We start from the raw sequence: 18,355 nt of genomic DNA on the forward strand, positions 1-18,355 counted from the left end.
GATATTTTTGTAATTTTTAGCATATCAGTTGCAAAAAGACTAAATATTACACTCCATGCGAGACTGCGAGTGTATCAGTCAATGTTCCATTGTACTCATGCACAGCTACCATGGCAACACTGACAAACCCGAGTATATAGTGCGTGAGGTGAACACCTGAGGTGACCATCTCGACTCGCCAATAGGTGTCCATGTTGCTTCTAAAATGAATATAGTTTAGATATTTTAAAGTTTATTTGTTTTCCTGGTGATTTAGACGTTCGCTTTTCGTATCTCTTTCCTTGTTGGAAAGGTATAACGTTGAGGAGATAGGAACTGTTATAGGATATTACATTTAGTGATATGCGCCCTGAAGATATTACGCATGCGCACAGCGTCTATTAAATATGTCGTCTTGAGCCAACAACACGTCTGAACGAGTCCGCTATTTATGAGGTCATTTATACCCCTTTATGGTGCCTTAACCTGGCTAATATGGTGTCACAGAAGTGAAAGTCATGTTCCGGAAGCATTCTAGAGCAGACAGAGAGCAAGGGGAGCTGTAATGACCAAGAAATAGGCTGTGAAATGCACCCGATAACGACATACAAACTGTAAGCTTACAAGTCCATGTGAAAGTTACTATAGCAACCATCGTCTGTCAATCACCCATCACGAACGCAAAAGTGTGGGCGCTGTTCTTACGACGAGCTGAACGTAACAGAAAAGCTAAAAATAGACCCATGGATCGAGATTTGTTTTGATTTTGCATTATTCGCCCTGTTGTACCCCCAGATTGTCGGATCGAGCAGGCAATTTGAGGTGACACTTGATAGTGCAAGATTAATCGTGCAGATTATAGAAAGCAAAAAATAATTGTGCACAAATACAACATGGCAACGTACCAGATACCGCTACCTAAACATATGATATGCAAAGGGAATTTAGAAGAAAACTGGAAAACCTTCAGCGAGGATTGGAATGACTACCTGGTGGCTACGGAACTGTCGGGAAAGGACAAGACTATTCAGGTGGCTACGCTTAGGACAGCGATGGGTATAGAATGCCGGAAGAGGCTCAAAGGCCTGACGCTGACGGACGAGCAACTTAAAGATCCTGATACGATAATTGCTAAATTAAAAGAACGCTTTTCGCCCACCAGGAATGTGTTATATGACAGATATTTGTTCTTTGAGGCAGCGCAACAGGCAAGTGAAACCATCGACCAATTTCTTCTTAGACTAACACAATTAGCAACGCCATGTAAATTTGAAGCTTTGGAAGAGCAGATGATACTAACAAGACTAGTGTTAGGATGCAGAGATCAAGCAGCAAGAGCAAGATTATTCAGAAAGAGTGACATAGACTTGAAGACGGCCACAGAGGCATTGCAAATCAGCGAAAGCACTAATCGTCAACTAAAAGTAGTTGCCGGAAGCGAGGAAAAGGAAATAAACTTCGCGCGAAAGAAGAAAACGCAATACAGGCCAAGAGAAGGCAAGAAGAATTATTCAAGCAACACTCAACGAAAGACTGGTAGTACTGGTAACGCAAAGAAGAGAGAAGAACAACCTCACAGAAAGACAGATGACGCATGCTTCTTTTGCGGCGGTCACCACGCAAGAGGACGAGATAACTGTCCAGCATACGATAAGAAATGCAGCAACTACAAGAGATTGCATCATTTCGCCAAAGTTTGCCTGCAAAAGAAAGTCAGACAAATTGAGGAAGTACGAGACGAAGATGATCAGAGTACAACAAGTTTTTCAGATGAAGACTGCTTCATGATCCGTGAAATTAAGCAAGTAGGAACAGTAAATAGCACAGGCAGAAAGCGAAGACGGTGGTCCGTAACACTGCAATTGGATGGAGAAGACACCAGTTGTAGATTGGATTGCGGAACAGATTGCAACGTTATGAGCTACGATACATGCTGTCAAATCCTACAAGATGGAGAGCCAAAGTTGAAGACATCCAATTCGCAGCTTGTCTTCTATGACGGGTCACCCACGCAGAAATTTTTATGTCAAATATATATCAAAAGTATATCAAAAATATGTTAAATGGCATGTTGATACAAATTTGATATATCAAAACTATGTCAAATAGATTTTGACATATATTTGATTGTATCAAATATGTGTCAAAAAATTGAAGTATGTCAAAACTATGTCAAATTTAACTTAGATTCTCAAATGAAAAGTATGAGGTCAAATTTGTGTCAAAATTGTGTCAAATCTGTGTCAAATTTGACTTAAAAATTTTTTTGTATGTCAAATTTGTGTCAAAATTTACTTAGTCATTTTCCTGATAATTTCAGTGTGTCAAAATTATGTCAAATCCAACTCAGAAAATTTTTTTGTATGTCAAATTGGTGTCAAATTTTACTTAGTCATTTTCATGATAATTTCATTGTGTCAAATTTGTGTCAAATTTTACTTAGCCATTTTGTTGATAATTTCATTGTGTCAAAATTGTGTCAAATCCAACTTATACATTTTACTGACCAAATGCATGTACATTGTAAAATGAAACACTGTTTTATCTTTTTTTAGCATCATTGAATTTTTAGAATCAAACATCATGATCAGTAGAGAATATGAATTTAATGACCGCATAGAATATTCACTGTTTATCATGGTTTATTGAAACTACATATCAAGACATAAGATCAAGATCTGACATGATATAAGGCTTTGTATAATGTTAAAAGAAACTGAACAAAAAGGTGTTGTTCAACAACGTCAGTGAATTATTTTATATTAAAACATCGTTGAACAACACCTTTTGTTCAGTTTCTTTTCACTTTTTACCATGCGATGTAACGTGGGACTCTTAATGTTTTTTTGTATAAATTAAATTATGTGACCCAGTGTGTGCCCAATGCTTCTGGTGTGTCCAGGCCGGGGGCACTCAACTTTAGAAGTGATAGTATGTGCCTGTCAATAGGCCCCTCTTTTGAAGTTGACTATACCCGATGACTCCTTTTTTCAAAAAGTCATACCCCTCTTTTTAGGTGCGGCTACCCAATGACCCCTTTTTAGTTGCGACTACCCAATGACCCCCTTTTTCTAGAATGGTATCACTAAAATGCCATAACATAATGCAGCAACTTTCAAATTCTCTTATTTCAGCAAATTTGTATTGAAATTTGGAAAATTTTGAACAAGAAACAGGATTTTGCTCCATTTTTGAGGCAGCCAGATCAAAGTAATTACGATTTTTGGTCATTGCAATTTTGTCCCAGTATTTCGAGCCAGATGGAGCAAACTTGTTCCCCCTTCCTCCTGTCCCCGGTCAGTATGCTTCTGGTGTGTCCAGGCCGGGGGGCACTCAACTTTAGAAGTGACAGTATTATGTGCCTGTCAATAGGCCCCTCTTTTGAAGTCTACTACATGTATACCCGATCATCGACCCCTTTTTTTGAAAAAGTCATACCCGATGACCCTCTTTTTGACTACCCAATGACCCCCTTTTTCTAGAATGGTATCACCAAAATGCCACAAAATAATGCAGCAACTTTCAAATTCTCTTATTTCAGCAAATTTGTATTGAAATTTGGAAAATTTTGAACAAGAAATAGAATTTTGCTCAATTTTTTTATTTTTTTCTACCCAATAACCCCTTATTTGATATCTATACCCAATGACCCCTGCCCCCAATATTTTGTACCGATAGGCCCCTACTTCGTGATGCCAGTAGGCACATACCTTCACTTATAAAGTTTCCCCCCGTCAGGCAGGGACCGTGTAGGGACCAGCTCCAGGAAGTCTCATGCATTAAGTTGCTTTGAGGCATTGATCATCGGAAGAGCTGGCCGGGCCTACTCATTATGATTTACATAATTTTTAAGGATGGAATTACTAGTTTATAGCTATAAGCTCGAGATGAAAAACGGATCATTCCTAAGAGCCGTCTTGCTGAGTGATGTGCTATCAGAATTTTTACAATCTCGTGGTGAAAATTTATATGACCCCCCCCCCTTCTGCCCACGCAGACTCAATCCATTGTTTGAACTAAGGGGTGAAGCGTGCAAAAACGTTTATAGTAAGTGTCAGGAAAGGGAGCGGAACATGGACAAAATTTTGCGCTCTTCATGATAAATATTTTAATTAACTCCTATTTTTGGTCCCGGTTTTTGGTGTAAATAAATTATGACCCCCTCCCATTTTGGCATAAACATTATGACCCCCCCCCCCCAGTATTTTCACGACCCCACCCCCATTAGGAAAAAAAAATGACAGCCCCTATTACTAACAGGGCATTAATGCACTGGGCTAATGCCCTGCAGCTAACCATTAAACCAAGGGAATTTCTTGTTTCGGTGCTCCTACATAAAGGAGGAACTTCCTATCAGAAGAAGAAAAAGAAAATGGCAGCTTGTGGTGGTGGATTTGAATTTTAACGGTTCAATTTTCGTTTTAAAAGCTTAAAGCCAGTCTGTCATGCCAACGGAGGAATGCATCAATATCATCTAGTCATGAACATTATATACAATGTGTGATTCGGTGGACAGGCTTGAGCTATTATAGTATAGTAAACGAATCTTATGACGTACTGCACTGCAGTGTGACGTGAATCATGAATGCATGCAGCATGGTGGGACAATGGAGTAAGATTTTAGTTTTGGCTGTTCATGCTGCTACTGAGTACCAATCAATTTAAGACTAAACTGCATCATCGCATGCTGTATGTACTGGATAAAGCACATGGTAAGTATACAGTCAACATTTTTGAAAATTAAAAAATGTATTTTAAGCTTACCTATACTTCTACTACACAATGACTACAGTACATCACTACATGTATCACTGTAGTCTGTACCAGTTAGGGTGCATCAAGTGCCCCTCATTTCAACCATATTTTTTGCTCCTAGTGTCAAACTGTACCATTTAACTAGAAAATCATCCCCTCCAAATTTAAATTCAATCGGAGGTCGGGAAGGGGGTCCACGTGAGTTTAAAGTTCGGACAGAGGCAACCGGCAGCTAAAGTCCGGCCGGCAGCTATTGTATTATGTATACAGTTATACACACACATTAATAGCTGCCTTTAGTGAAAGTTTTTATAGTACTTCAAATCTCAGACAATACTCAATAAAATGCAAATCCATTTGAACTAATCACAAAGGCAGCTATTTTCAGACATATTTGACGTTATAATAATAGCTGCCATGTGCATGTTTCTCTATTTACAGCCGTTTCTGCATGGAAAATGGGTCCATCGCGCACTACAAGCTTGAAGTTTGTGCATATGGTAGGTGTTTTTAACTTAATGACAAATAAATCAGGCAGCTATTTAGTTTTCATTACGTTATACTGCACATCACTGTGGCTGCCTTATGAATAACAATGTAATAAATGTACTTTTAGTTTTACCATTGCTTTTTATTTATCAGTCCATATATGATACAATTACAAGTTTGGTAAATTAGGTTGTATCATTCAGTTTACGCTTTCTCAGGTTAGGGGTGGTGCAATAATTACGTGTACCGGGGGTGAATTCTCAAAATGGTCTGCCAAAAATCGCTTGCCCCCCCCTTTGGCCGTGCCAAAAACCTTTGCCCCCCCTTTTGACGTGCCAAAAATCTTTGCCCCCCCCCTTACACATACAAGATTTTGGGAACCCAATTTAAAACCTTAAATTGTCTTAACATATAATGCGAAAGAAAGTGAGCAGGAAATTTTGCATATTTGAACATGTTCGTAATGTTTTCCTACACCTTTTTAGGGCGTAATATAGAAACGGTGCCCAAAATATCTGTGCCAAAAATTGCTTGCCCCCCCCCTTCGACCTGCCAAAATCGCTTGACCCCCCTTTCGACCTGCCAAAAAATGCTTGCCCCCCCTTTTGGCCTACCAAAAATCTTTGCCCCCCTATAATTCCCCGGGTACACATAATTATTGCACCACCCCTTAGGTGTCCATTTTCTATCTTGCTCCACCACTTGCAAGACATTTTGATATAAATGTTCCTCAAGTGCCCTATCTGGGCAGCAGCCAGGAAATCTGCACTGAGTTTCACGCCATGTTCTGCTTCATCATTTATCACATTGACGGCTCTAACATTGCTAAGAGATTGCAGATAAGCTGAGGACTCCGGCCAAGTGTCAACATTGTCTGCTAGGAATTTGTCATTGATCTGCAGGATGTTCATAGTGAACCACAAGTCCTTGACTGCAAAACCAGCTAGGACTCTTGACTGGGTGATATTCTCAGGGTCAGGGAACACATGGCTTTAGTACTGCTGCATCAGATTCAACTTTGAACAAGTAGCCTTCTCGCTAAAGCCTGTCTCTCTTGTACTGGTACCTTTCCACTGAAGAGAGCAAGCGGTGCCATCTCTTTGGTGAGATACTACAGATGTCTGTTCAGGGCTTTGCGTGCACTTGTTGCAACACGAATTGATATCGGAGGCGCTTGTATAACTGGAGATTGTTCCATGGCACGTCAGAAGCAACACGTACTGCATATGTCATCCACCAGGAACTGTAGATTATTGTTGCAAATTTACAAATACAACAAATTCACATATCTTGGGTAGCTGCTGGTGCTTTGTCACAGTGCCTTGTAGAAGATGTTCAATTTGATTCTGCATTAGAGATTTTGATACTACAGTTTGGACAATCCTAGCGCAGGCTTTGGAAAATTCCCGAAGAGCCAAAGTTCCAAAAGAGCCAAAGAGCCGTCAATGTGGTAAATGATGCAGCAGAACATGGCGTGATCGAAACTCAATGCAGATTTCCTGGCTGCTGCCCAGATAGAGCCCTTGAGGAACATTTATATCAAAATGTCTTGCAAGTGATGGAGCAAGATAGAAAATGGACACCTAATCTGAGAAAGCGTAAACTGAATGACACTACCTAATTTACCAAACTTGTTTCATATGGACTGATAAATATTAATTAGCAATGGTAAGATAAGTACATTACATTGTTATTCATTGAAGTATTACGGCACGGTACGCGTATACACCGTATATATTTATGCAGGTTTCCTTGAAAAATCTTTTCTTTTAATTTTCTATACCCGTGCTGTATGTAAAATTGTATTTTTGGACCAATTTGGCTGCATGAGTATAGCAAATGTGTTAACTAAGGTTTGCCTAATAGAAATAGTTACGTTACTTGAGAACTAGGCATGCTTGAGATTTTTGATAAATGATACGGCGACAACCGAGAACTAAAAAATTCCCATGCGCGGCGTCTTCCCTAACGACTTCCAATTTCTAAAAACAATAGTGGAAATACCTGCCCAACCATATACTCTTGATGATCATGAATTTCTTGATGACACCAAATATTTTTTCAGTTGTTTCAGAAAACTACCAAATGTGTAAGCTTATTTAATTTGTAACTTTATGTACAATTTGCTTTCAGATGCTGCTGAAAAGGGATCCGAATGCGGCAGGAATAGCAACTCATCAATGGCAACTCATCAAGAAGAAAATGCTGTACATATCAGTCATGCAAAATGAGGAGTTCAGAATTCAGATTTTACGCAAAGAAGAATGTGAAAAAGAACCTTGCTAATTTTGACTCGGACTGTTAAAGATCATGCAGATCTGGATCATGCACATAAAACTTAACTTTAAAGACCATTTTTCTGATTCATGATTTCAAATGGATCCGTCAAAACTTCGCATTGTGGCGACTAATTATGTGTCGTACTAATTATTGTTTAGAATACATGAGTGGCAAACTTAAGACTATTTTTCTCACTATTTGGCCCCAAAAAAAGTCAGATTGCTCTTTCCGACCGATCAACAACTTTATGTGAAATAATCTGTATTAAGGTCACAACAACTTTATGTGAAATAATCTGTATTAAGGTCACATGTGTTTGTTTTTACATACCGTATTTGAATTTTCATTTGGTATTAAATTACTATTAAAATATTTTACAGGTCAAGCTACAAGTTTAAAAATATTGGTTGAGAGGTAGTCGGGTAAATAGTATATCAATAAATATTGGGCGTAAAGCATCCAATTCTGTCATTAATATAATGTTTTCATCAATATTTTCAGTGATTTTTGGTTTTCATTGGGCAAAACTTAAGCTTAATGGAAAATTAAGCCCCTCCGTGCCCCTCACCTTTGTGGTGCAGCCATGTGATCACATTCTGGCATACTTTCGACATAACCAAGAACTATGTCAAATATGTATCAAATTTATTTTGACACAAATTTGACATATCAAAAGTATGTCAAATATGATCCTGTTTGACACAATTTTGCACAAATCTGAATATTTGGTGGCATTTTTTTGCCCTCAAGTGGGATTTCCAATAACTTGGCACTGACTGGAAGCTGTGCATGCACCTGGGCAACAGGGTAGAAAAGGATTCCCTGTGCTGGCTCACCTAAACTGCAGCTCCACCACTGCATTCACATCAGTGTGTCAAATTTGATCACGATTTGATACAATTTTAACATAACCAAGTACTATGTCAAATATGTATCAAATATATTTTGACACATATTTGACATATCAAAAGTATGTCAAATATGATCCTGTTTGACATAATTTTGACACAAAATAATATTTGACATGATTTTGACACAAATGTGATTTGACACACTTTTGACATAGAACTATGTCAAAAATATGTCAAATTTTTGATACAAATTTGACATATGTCAAATTTATGTCAAATTTGTGTCAAATAAATGTCCCAATTCTTATCGTTTTTGTTTGACATGATTTTGACATATGTCAAAATTGTGTCAAATTTCGGTCAGGGCATGCATAATACCGATAGGAAAACGCACATTTAGCTGTAAATACAAGGAGCATCGGCTAAAGTTAGACTTTGAAATAGTTGAGGCGCACCAGCAGCCATTACTATCAGCAGATACCTGTGACATGTTGGGACTAATTACAGTGAATGTAGACAACATTAGCAGCAATGAAATGACAGTAGAAAACACAGTAGAAAGCTACAAAGATGTGTTTGAGGGCCTAGGAAGTCTCCCTGGGGAATACCACATAGCAATAGACAAGACAGTACCGCCTACAAAGAATCAACCAAGGAAAGTAGCTGTCGCAATTAAGCCAGAACTCAAGTCCAAACTACAAGATCTTGAAGAAAGACAGATCATAGCTAAAGTGACTGAACCGACAGACTGGATCAGCAATATGGTCATCGTCAGGAAGCCGGGGAAATTGCGGATATGCCTAGATCCGAAACCGTTGAACAAAGCCATTAAACGCCCCCACTACATGATGCCTACAATTGAGGATGTATTGCCCAAGTTAGCAAAAGCAAGAATCTTCAGTGTCTTGGACGCCAAAGATGGCTTCTGGCAAGTCAAGTTAGACAAAGAGAGTAGTCTCCTAACCACGTTTGGAACGCCCTTCGGAAGATATCGGTGGCTGCGTATGCCATTTGGAATTGCAACAGCCCCTGAGGAATTTCAGCGCAGACAGCACGAGATAGCTGAAGATCTTCCTGGAGTGGAGGTTATTGCTGATGACTACCTGATATATGGAAGTGGAAGCACAGACTAAGAGGCAGAACAAGATCATGATAGAAATCTCATCAAGTTCTTGGAAAGAGCCAGAAAGGTCAACCTGAAGATCAACAGAAATAAACTAAGACTCCGCATGAAATCGGTGTCTTATATGGGACATTTGATCACAGCTGAAGGCTTGAAGCCTAGTCCAGAGAAGATACAAGGAATCCTGGACTTGCCACGTCCGGACAACAAGCTAGCAGTACAGAGACTGATTGGAAGTGTAACATACATCTCCAAATTTCTGCCAAGATTGTCACAGATAGCAGAGCCTTTGAGAAGACTGACAGACAAAGATGCACATTGGGAATGGCTAGATCATCATGAGAAAGCACTAGAAGAAATCAAGCACCTTCTTACACAAGCTCCAGTACTGAAGTACTACAATGTCAACGAGGAAGTCACAATACAGTGCGACGCATCAGAAGGTGGCCTTGGTGCAACACTGCTTCAGCATGGTCAGCCTGTGGCTTTTGCATCACGAGCATTGAGAGCAGCAGAATGCAACTATGCACAGATAGAGAAAGAGTGCTTAGCCATCGTGTTTGCATGTGAGAGGTTTGATCAATACCTGCACGGCAGAGATCTCGTAACCGTCCATTCCGATCACAAGCCACTTGTTCCAATCTTTAGAAAGCCTATGCACAAAGCACCTAAGCGACTGCAACGAATGTTGTTGAGACTGCAGCGATACGCCGTACAAGTAGAGTACCTGCGAGGACCTGAAATGCACATAGCTGACTGGCTGAGTCGAGCGTACCCGACAACAGAGCCTCAGGAGAAGATTCCAGAGTACCAGATTTTCAAGATAAGGCAAGAGCAGCACCTGTATGAAGACATTGAAGCAATCAACCAGATGGAGTACCTGAGAGTGTCTGATGCAACCAGTTTACAGATACAGAAAGAAACACAGACAGACACAACACTGCAGACATTGAAGACTGTTGTGCTCCAAGGATGGCCAGAAGATAGAAACAAAGTGCCAGCAAATGTCAGAGAATACTACAGCTGCAAAGAAGATATCACATTGCAGAATGGAATACTATACAGAGGGATGCAAGTCATAGTCCCCAAAGCACTTCAGCCAAATATGCTGAGAAAGCTACACACCAGCCACTTAGGAATTGAAGCAACACTGCGAAGAGCAAGAGATGTATTATACTGGCCAGGAATGGCAGGACAAATCAAAGACATGATAGCCAAATGCAGTGCTTGTAACACCTACCAAGACAAACAGAAATCTGAACCAATGATGTCTTATGAGATACCCAGTAGACCATGGTGTCTTGTATCACAGGACCTTTTCTCATACAGAGGAGCAGAGTACCTGATTACAGTAGACCACTTTAGCGACTTTTGGGAGCTAGACCACCTAGAAACTACATGTACATCAGAAATAATCATAGAAATGACCAAGGCTCATTTTGCGCGACACGGTGTCCCAGACAAGGTCATAACAGACAACGGACCACAATTTGTGGCGCAGGATTACGAGGATTTCACAAGACAATGGGAATTTGAACATATAACATCTTCACCGTATCATAGTAGGGCAAATGGCAAAGCAGAAGCGGCTGTAAAGATTGCAAAGAAGATGATCAAGAAGACTACAAGTTCAGGACAAGATCTCTATCTAGCAATACTGGATTGGAGAAACACACCAAGTGCTGGAGAAACACACAGCAGTCCTGTACAGAAGCTCATGTCGCGAAGGACAAATACCTTACTTCCAACACGCAAGGATTACTACAACCACAAGTTGTAAAGGAGTTCGAAAGAAATCAAACTCAGAAAGCAACAAGCGAAAGTCCAGTATGACAAAGGAACGCAACCGCTACCCGAACTAGAAATAGGTCAACAAGTCAGAATGCAACCAAACAAGCACCACAGTGAATGGAGTTTAGCAAAATGCGTAGCAAAAGTTGGACCGAGATCCTACCTTGTAGAAAGCGAAGAAGGGCACAGGTATCGTGAAACAGGAAATTTCTCGACAGCGCAAGAACAAGACAGTCAACCACTTATTCCATAAGATTTGTCACCTCCACCACCTGCAGTTAAAGTAAACACAACACCAGCAGAGAAACGCACAAAGAAAACGCAAGAATCATCTGCTGCAAGTAGACCAATACCGCCAGCTGCAGAAAAGGTTCCAGAGAAAACACCATCAGCAATGGTTAGCACACCCAGAACAGACAACAAAGCACCAACTCCAATCAAGTTACCAGAGAAACCAGCATCACCAAGAAAGTCAACCAGAACCAGAATTAAACCACCTACAAGATACAAGGACTATGTGAACTAGTATGTGAAGAAAGAAGAAACTGAGAACTTGACACTGACAATTGATTTTTGACCACAAGTATTTAGCATACATGTATTTTATGCTAGTTTAGAATTTAGAGTTTTGCATGTGTTTTGGCATTACTTTTTTAGTTCATTGTTAAGCATACAAATCAAGGAAGTTTTCCAAACTGCCTAGTTATGTTCATGCACAAAAGTTAAAGTTTTGGACAATTTCATGATTTGAATGTTTTCAGAGCATTATCTTGCAGTTAGCAAGAAACCAAATCAAACCAAAAGTTCCAAAATTAATGTTTGGCATAAGAAAATGGCAACATTTATTGTTGTAATTACATCACAACAAATTCCGGGTGAATGTGAATATTGCACCTATACACGCAAAGTACATCACACAGATCTGGTCAGTCTGACTCGCAAGTATTAATCTTGGATTTTGAAAATTTTGGTGTAGTTTCAATTTTCGGCTAAAAAATTTTTTTAGTCTCTTAAAAGTTTGAGCTTTTAGCAAAATTGCACAAAAGCAAATGTTAACCTGTTTGTTAATATAAAACGGCCAGCGATTGAATTGATATTGGACAATAATCATCAGAAAAGACTTGAGAGCATTACTAAAGCTCGAGCATCAAACTGAAATGAGAAATAGACATTATTAATGAACACTTCTATTGAACTGTGATATGGACACTTAATTAATCACTTGCAGCATGACAGATTGTCATAGCTTATATTGAACTGTGATATGGACACTAAATATTAATCACTTTCAGCATGACAGATAGTCATAGCTTATGATTAAAATGCTCCCTCAAGGAAAAGTTCCAAAATTTTGTTTATTCAAAAGAAAGGAAAGAAGAAGGATGTACAGGTTTAAAGCAAATTGTTTGGAAACCACGTTTATTAGCATAAGTTGTTTGAAGAAATTGCACTCAAAATAATGCAAAAACAAGCATCCTTTGGTTGTTCAGATAAAATTTTATTTTATTCACAGCTGATGAGCTTCATCATTATAAAAGAGGGAGATGTTATAGGATATTACATTTAGTGATATGCGCCCTGAAGATATTACGCATGCGCACAGCGTCTATTAAATATGTCGTCTTGAGCCAACAACACGTCTGAACGAGTCCGCTATTTATGAGGTCATTTATACCCCTTTATGGTGCCTTAACCTGGCTAATAGGAACATCCGGTACCTACTCTGCCATGTTTGGCTGAGTAACGGTACGTGAACATGGTCTTTTGTGCCTATGTAAATTAGTCATTGTGTAAAGCTGTGTTTTTACCCATGGGTTACTCATCATCAGACTAAATCATTGTCGTTAACTGCACAAGTTATGTGTGCAATTCTAGAGAAGGTTGACCAACAGAGGATGTCAATATAGGCCTACGTGTCGCTTTTGAAAAACAGCGAATCATGCGCATGCTCAGCAGGCAAATACGACTGCGATTTAGTACACTGATCATGCGTGCGATTCAGGTTTCTGCAAAAGCGATTGAGTATAAATGCATCTTTAGAAATGAGCGGCGATTGTGTGTTCTCAAGTGGGTTTTATCATGTTAATTAGGGACTTGACACACATTTGTATTGGTTCAATCAAGCATTGAAATGCTTTCATTTTTTGTACTGGATCGTTCAAGCATGCCCAACAAATTTTTCAATGTAAGTGCCTCTGGCCCTAGTAGAAGTAAAAACGGATACTATGGTCAGAGTTCTAGGGCTATGGTGATTTAAAAAATTATGTGAAAGAAAATGAATTTATACGAGTTTTATTAAATAAATATAGAATAATCTTATAATTTGTTCAATTATGGAAAGACTATTTTCATTGGGTGAAATATCAACTGTTGCATTCAACTTGACAAAGCCTCGTTGAATGGAACAGTCCATATTTCACCTCATGAAAATATTCTTACCAATGATCATTTTAAATTTATTTACTATTTTCAAATGACCTTCTAATCCCAGAATCTGAATTCTGTTTCTGCAAGAATCTGAAAGAAAGCTCAAATGATCACAAAGTGCCCAGCCCATTAACAATGTAGGCTACACATGTTTTTAATTTCATATTTTGAAAAATTATGTATTTACAGGGTACACAAGCCGATAAAATATTTACATAAATTTCATGATTTACAAACCTTGATCATTGTTATTGTGTTCATCTCTCCTGCCACCAGCATGTGAATCCACAGCTTTGACAGAATCCGATGACGCTGTCTTCTTTCTGTCAGATGATACAAGTCTAGTAATTGATCCTAGTGCTTCAGTCAAACCCATTACAGAAGACGACTTTGAAGTCTTTGATGAATCTGGCACTTGTTTGGAAGACAATTCAGTTTTGTTAGCAGAAGTACCATTCACTTCTGATGTAAACCTGTCTTCATCTGCTTGTGAAGTGTTTCTATCACCTTTTGACGGAGTAGCCATGATTTGAAATTGAGACTCTCACTGATCAGTGATCATACCAAATTCAATTGTGTGCTGTTATAAGTTTGGTCAGACAGGGTCTAATTCTGCATAAAACCGGGCAACGTTATTTCTATAGATCTGCTGCGCATTCAAATTGCATTGTATTGCATCGTAATTTCATTTGTGTCTATGCTAATTATGTTTACACAACATGAACTCACGTGTTTTCAAGCAAATTCGCCGATAATAGGTGATCAAAAGCGATCGGAATGTTACAAAAGAACAGATCGCATTCAGCTTACTTCATATGAGATGATCTTTGGAAAAATACGGCATAATTTGTCTTGGTGTTTTGCGGAATGCCATGCAGTAAAATATTAATACGTTGCGGCAATTCATGATTGACAACTAACAATCGGCGTGTCCTTCGTATCTTCCACTGTCAATTTCTTATCCACTCACTAATCCTCACAAAAGCTTTGTGTTGATTAAGTAATGTGTGGAGGCAAATTGCAATAAGTACAATGAAATAATGAGTAGGGCGGGCTCGAGGCGGGTTTCTTCTTCATCTTACGTAACAGTATTGTTCTCCAAAAAACCCGGAAGCTTGTCGTTTGGAGCTCTAGCTGAAATACAGCAAGATAATGTAAGATAGTAAATGTAAACCTGTATTTTAGCTAGAGTATCTCGAGCTAAGTTTGGTAGCATCACTTTACACAATACAGGTTCATCAAGACAGAAGGCACTCTATGGAAGACAAAAAAGAGAGAAAGATTGGGTTAATTCAGTTCAAATCCATACAACGCCTATGGAAGATATGACCGTATCATCCACACAGGGGGTGTGAATTTCAAATGAATGGGTGACCATTTGAAATCTATACCACCTCTGTGGAAGATTAAGGTTATATCTTCCATAGAGGTGCATGGATTTTAACTGGAATAGCTAGCTGGCTTAGTATACGCTGGTAAAGATAATTATGCTGATCTATCCATCTGAATCTTGTATTTCAGAGAAAGAGAGATCAAATTACATGTAAAAAGTAGCCTAAAAATGGTCAGGGGCCTTACTGCGTAGGGGGTCTGACCTCCCCCCACCCATAGGCCTAAATGGCAATATGTGACACAATCTGGTCCACGGGGGCCAAAGGCGGCAAATTTGAAAGGTAAAAATATGGAGTCAAAAACAATAAAATACATAAGAAAATAGACATTGGTGTTTTCAAAAATGATAACCTATTGTATGTACATGTAATAATTACAGTAACTCAATTTTCAAAAATGCCTCCTTTGGCCTAGACTTCTCAGTAGTCCACTTGCCCATTTTACATTAACATAAAACGCTGATTTGTATTAATTTATGTGTAATTGATAGATTTTCACATATTTTCATTCACCATATACTCCCTCTGTTTGTTAGCTTCCCAAGTGGACTACTTACTTTGGGTTACTTACGGTTAAGATTCTTAACACAGGACTCTATATGGAGAGTTAGGCCAATTTCTGTACTAACCAAAATTGGCCATGATGTCATGCATCTTTACGTGGATCTAGCTTGTGATTGGTGGCCCAGATCTCGCTATTGTTTAAATCTTCTGGGCATGTTCCATTACCATTAACTGCCTACCTGCCTGCCTATGTCGAGTGGTGTCCTCGAACTGTGATGGCCCTCCATATCTTTCTGTCTTGCATTGCTGTTGTCATGTCAGTTGTTTCAAGTCCGGTGTCTTGTTTCAAAATGTCGACATATGTCAGGGCAGGCCTTCCTTGTTTCCTTTTCCCATGCTTCGGAATCCAGTGCACCAGTTGAGATACAGGTTCCGTCTTGCTTCTATAGCAGTGACCAGCAAACCGAGTCCTTCTCTCTCTGATCTTGTCCGATAACTAATTTGGAAGGTCGCCATACAGCTCTTTGCTTCAGCACATCACTTAGGTTTGCATTCTCCATAGAGTTGTACACACTATGGAGAATGCAAACCTACCTGATGTGCTGAAGCCATCGAGTCCCAAAGCCAATATCTTTCAGAAATGTTGTCCAAGGACATATCTTCAACATACCTGAAGTTGATGGTGGATCAAAATGTCTGACATTGGTTTTCAGGGGGGTCAAAATGTACAAAAAATGTACAATTGGGGTTTTGCATAGGTAATATCTCAGCTAAAAGTATTCTAATAGGCTCAATATTGGATAAGAGTAATGTCCTACATGTACCAAAGGGCTCTGACTGGCAAAAAAATGGACAATAAAATTATTTTTACTTTTGGAGTTCTGACCCCCCAAAGTTGGTCCTGGATGGACGAAGTTGCATTTGAGGGCCCTATATCTTTTAAAGTAAAGGAGTTACAAGTTTTCTGATGCCAGATTTGAATTCTACACAAATAAGTACCCCAGGATACATACTTTTCAAAGTTGTAAAAGGTTCCTTTATACATTAATGGACCTCCAAACGTTGTCTTTCGCATTGCGACACATTTTTTACGCTGACCCCCCTAAATTTGGAGTATGAAGCTCAAATTTTCGGGATTTTACTTTCTCATCAATATCTACCACCACACAGAAAAAGAAAAAAATTGAAGAGGTGCTGCGGTGCACATCCCTGGAGTTGACATGGAATGGGTCTGGACCAATTCGCCTACTTTTTCTTCTTTCCAGTTGGAATCCAAGTTCCTCTTCCTTGCCCTCTATTGCTGTTCTCAGGGCGTAATCCAGTACCACTACAAATAAATATGGAGCAAGAGTGTCGCCCTGCAGTACACCGGCTAGTATTTCGAAGAGGTCTGTTTCTCCATCAGGTGAAATCACTTTTGCTTTTGTCTTTGCGTACATATTGCCAATGGCTTTAACAAGCTGCTCAGGAACACCATTAACTACATCGTACACAACAATCACAGCAACTGTTCACTCACTCTTTCAAGCAAGTTACAAATTCTCTTGAACAACCTTGCTAGAATTATTCTTTCTGCTGATATCAGAACTAATATTGATTCGATGATGTCTTCTCTCAAGTGGCTCAAACTAGATAATAGGTGGGATAACCATATTCTTATTATGTTATATAAATGCCTTACTGGTAGAGCTCCTGATTATCTTTGTTCCAAATTTTCATTTACCAAATCCACTCATGATCATGTCACAAGAGGTACTTCCTCCAATTCACTTGTTGTTCCTCAATTTAACAATAACTCTGGTAAGAGATTGTTTCAGACGAGAGCAGCAAATCTGTAGAATAGTTCTGTTGATGTTGACACTCGCACTAATTATATTTCCTTGACCCTAAGTGAATTTAAATCAAGAGCTCTCACAAACCCCACTGTTCATTGATTTTTACTTTTTACTTTTGTATTAATTTTCTTGATTATATTATATTTCATTTCATTATAATAGTATATTGTACATGTATATTTTTCTTGTAATATTTATGTAATATCAATGTAAATTACACCCTGTATGTCACAGGGCCTCTAAGAATAGCAGTGCTTTTACACTGAAGGAGCTACCCTGTATAAAGAAAGTTGAAATAAATAAATAAATAAATCTATGGAATTTGTGGCATGTTTGTGGTGGTGTGAAACTGAAGTTAAACTCTCAGTGGTGCATGGACGTACATTTCGCGTGTCATGTACTACCATGCTTAGTGCTTGCGGTTAAATTGGATTGATAAACAAGTATGATTTAAGTTCTGCTTAAAATCCAATGTACATAGTCAGATTTTTTTACTCAGGCTTTCGCGATCAATAAACTAAATCATAATTGTTTAGTACTGAAGTGAGCCATTATAATTATGCAAGATATGTTGAATTCGATAACTTTTATTGTCATGTCACTAATCCTTACTCGTACCAAGACCGCCTGAAACGATACCAGCAAATGAAGCGTTTCTAGATGATGTGTAAGACCTTTTAAACCTCGTATCCTACTATCAGATCGTTGAAACAAAAAAATCTAATCACAAATTCACTCACCTCTCTACACCACCAGTTGAAATAAAACTCAAAACTTCCTGCACGTTATTCCTCAAAACAACATGTAACTTCATTAATAAAAAATTGAAATGTATGACCCCCCGTTAGGTGCGTGAAAGTCGATTCCGAGTTTATCGTCCCCCGCCCGCGTCACTTTTTGGATACCAAAAACACCCGCTTCAAATTTTCA

The 18,355-nt window shown here is 38.9% G+C and overlaps 2 protein-coding genes across 2 annotated transcripts in view; one reads left to right on the forward strand and one right to left on the reverse strand.

Moving 5' to 3' along the window:
- LOC140156836 (transmembrane and coiled-coil domain-containing protein 4-like) overlaps positions 1 to 14,761 on the reverse strand; it is a 52,879-nt gene extending 38,118 nt beyond the window's left edge. Inside the window, exon 1 of the mRNA XM_072179831.1 lies at positions 13,933 to 14,761. Within this exon, the coding sequence (XP_072035932.1) occupies positions 13,933 to 14,221 (289 nt within the window). The 5' untranslated portion in view covers positions 14,222 to 14,761. The remainder of the gene's footprint in view (positions 1 to 13,932) is intronic.
- LOC140156835 (uncharacterized) lies at positions 357 to 9,804 on the forward strand. Its single transcript, XM_072179830.1, has 2 exons — positions 357 to 1,981; positions 8,719 to 9,804. The coding sequence occupies exons 1-2, from the start codon at positions 873 to 875 to the stop codon at positions 9,485 to 9,487; spliced, it is 1,878 nt and encodes a 625-aa protein (XP_072035931.1). The 5' UTR covers positions 357 to 872; the 3' UTR covers positions 9,488 to 9,804.
- Positions 14,762 to 18,355: the final 3,594 nt, after the last annotated feature.

This window comes from Amphiura filiformis, chromosome 7 (assembly GCF_039555335.1).
Source record: "Amphiura filiformis chromosome 7, Afil_fr2py, whole genome shotgun sequence".
In the NCBI taxonomy this organism is placed as follows: domain Eukaryota; kingdom Metazoa; phylum Echinodermata; class Ophiuroidea; order Amphilepidida; family Amphiuridae; genus Amphiura; species Amphiura filiformis.

Excerpts from the sequence above, each read along its gene's own strand:
- LOC140156835 (XM_072179830.1), top strand. The coding sequence starts at position 873 with ATGGCAACGTACCAGATACCGCTACCTAAACATATGATATGCAAAGGG. Across the intron at positions 1,982-8,718 it reads CAGCTTGTCTTCTATGACGG|GGCATGCATAATACCGATAG; the intron begins GTCACCCACGCA and ends AATTTCGGTCAG.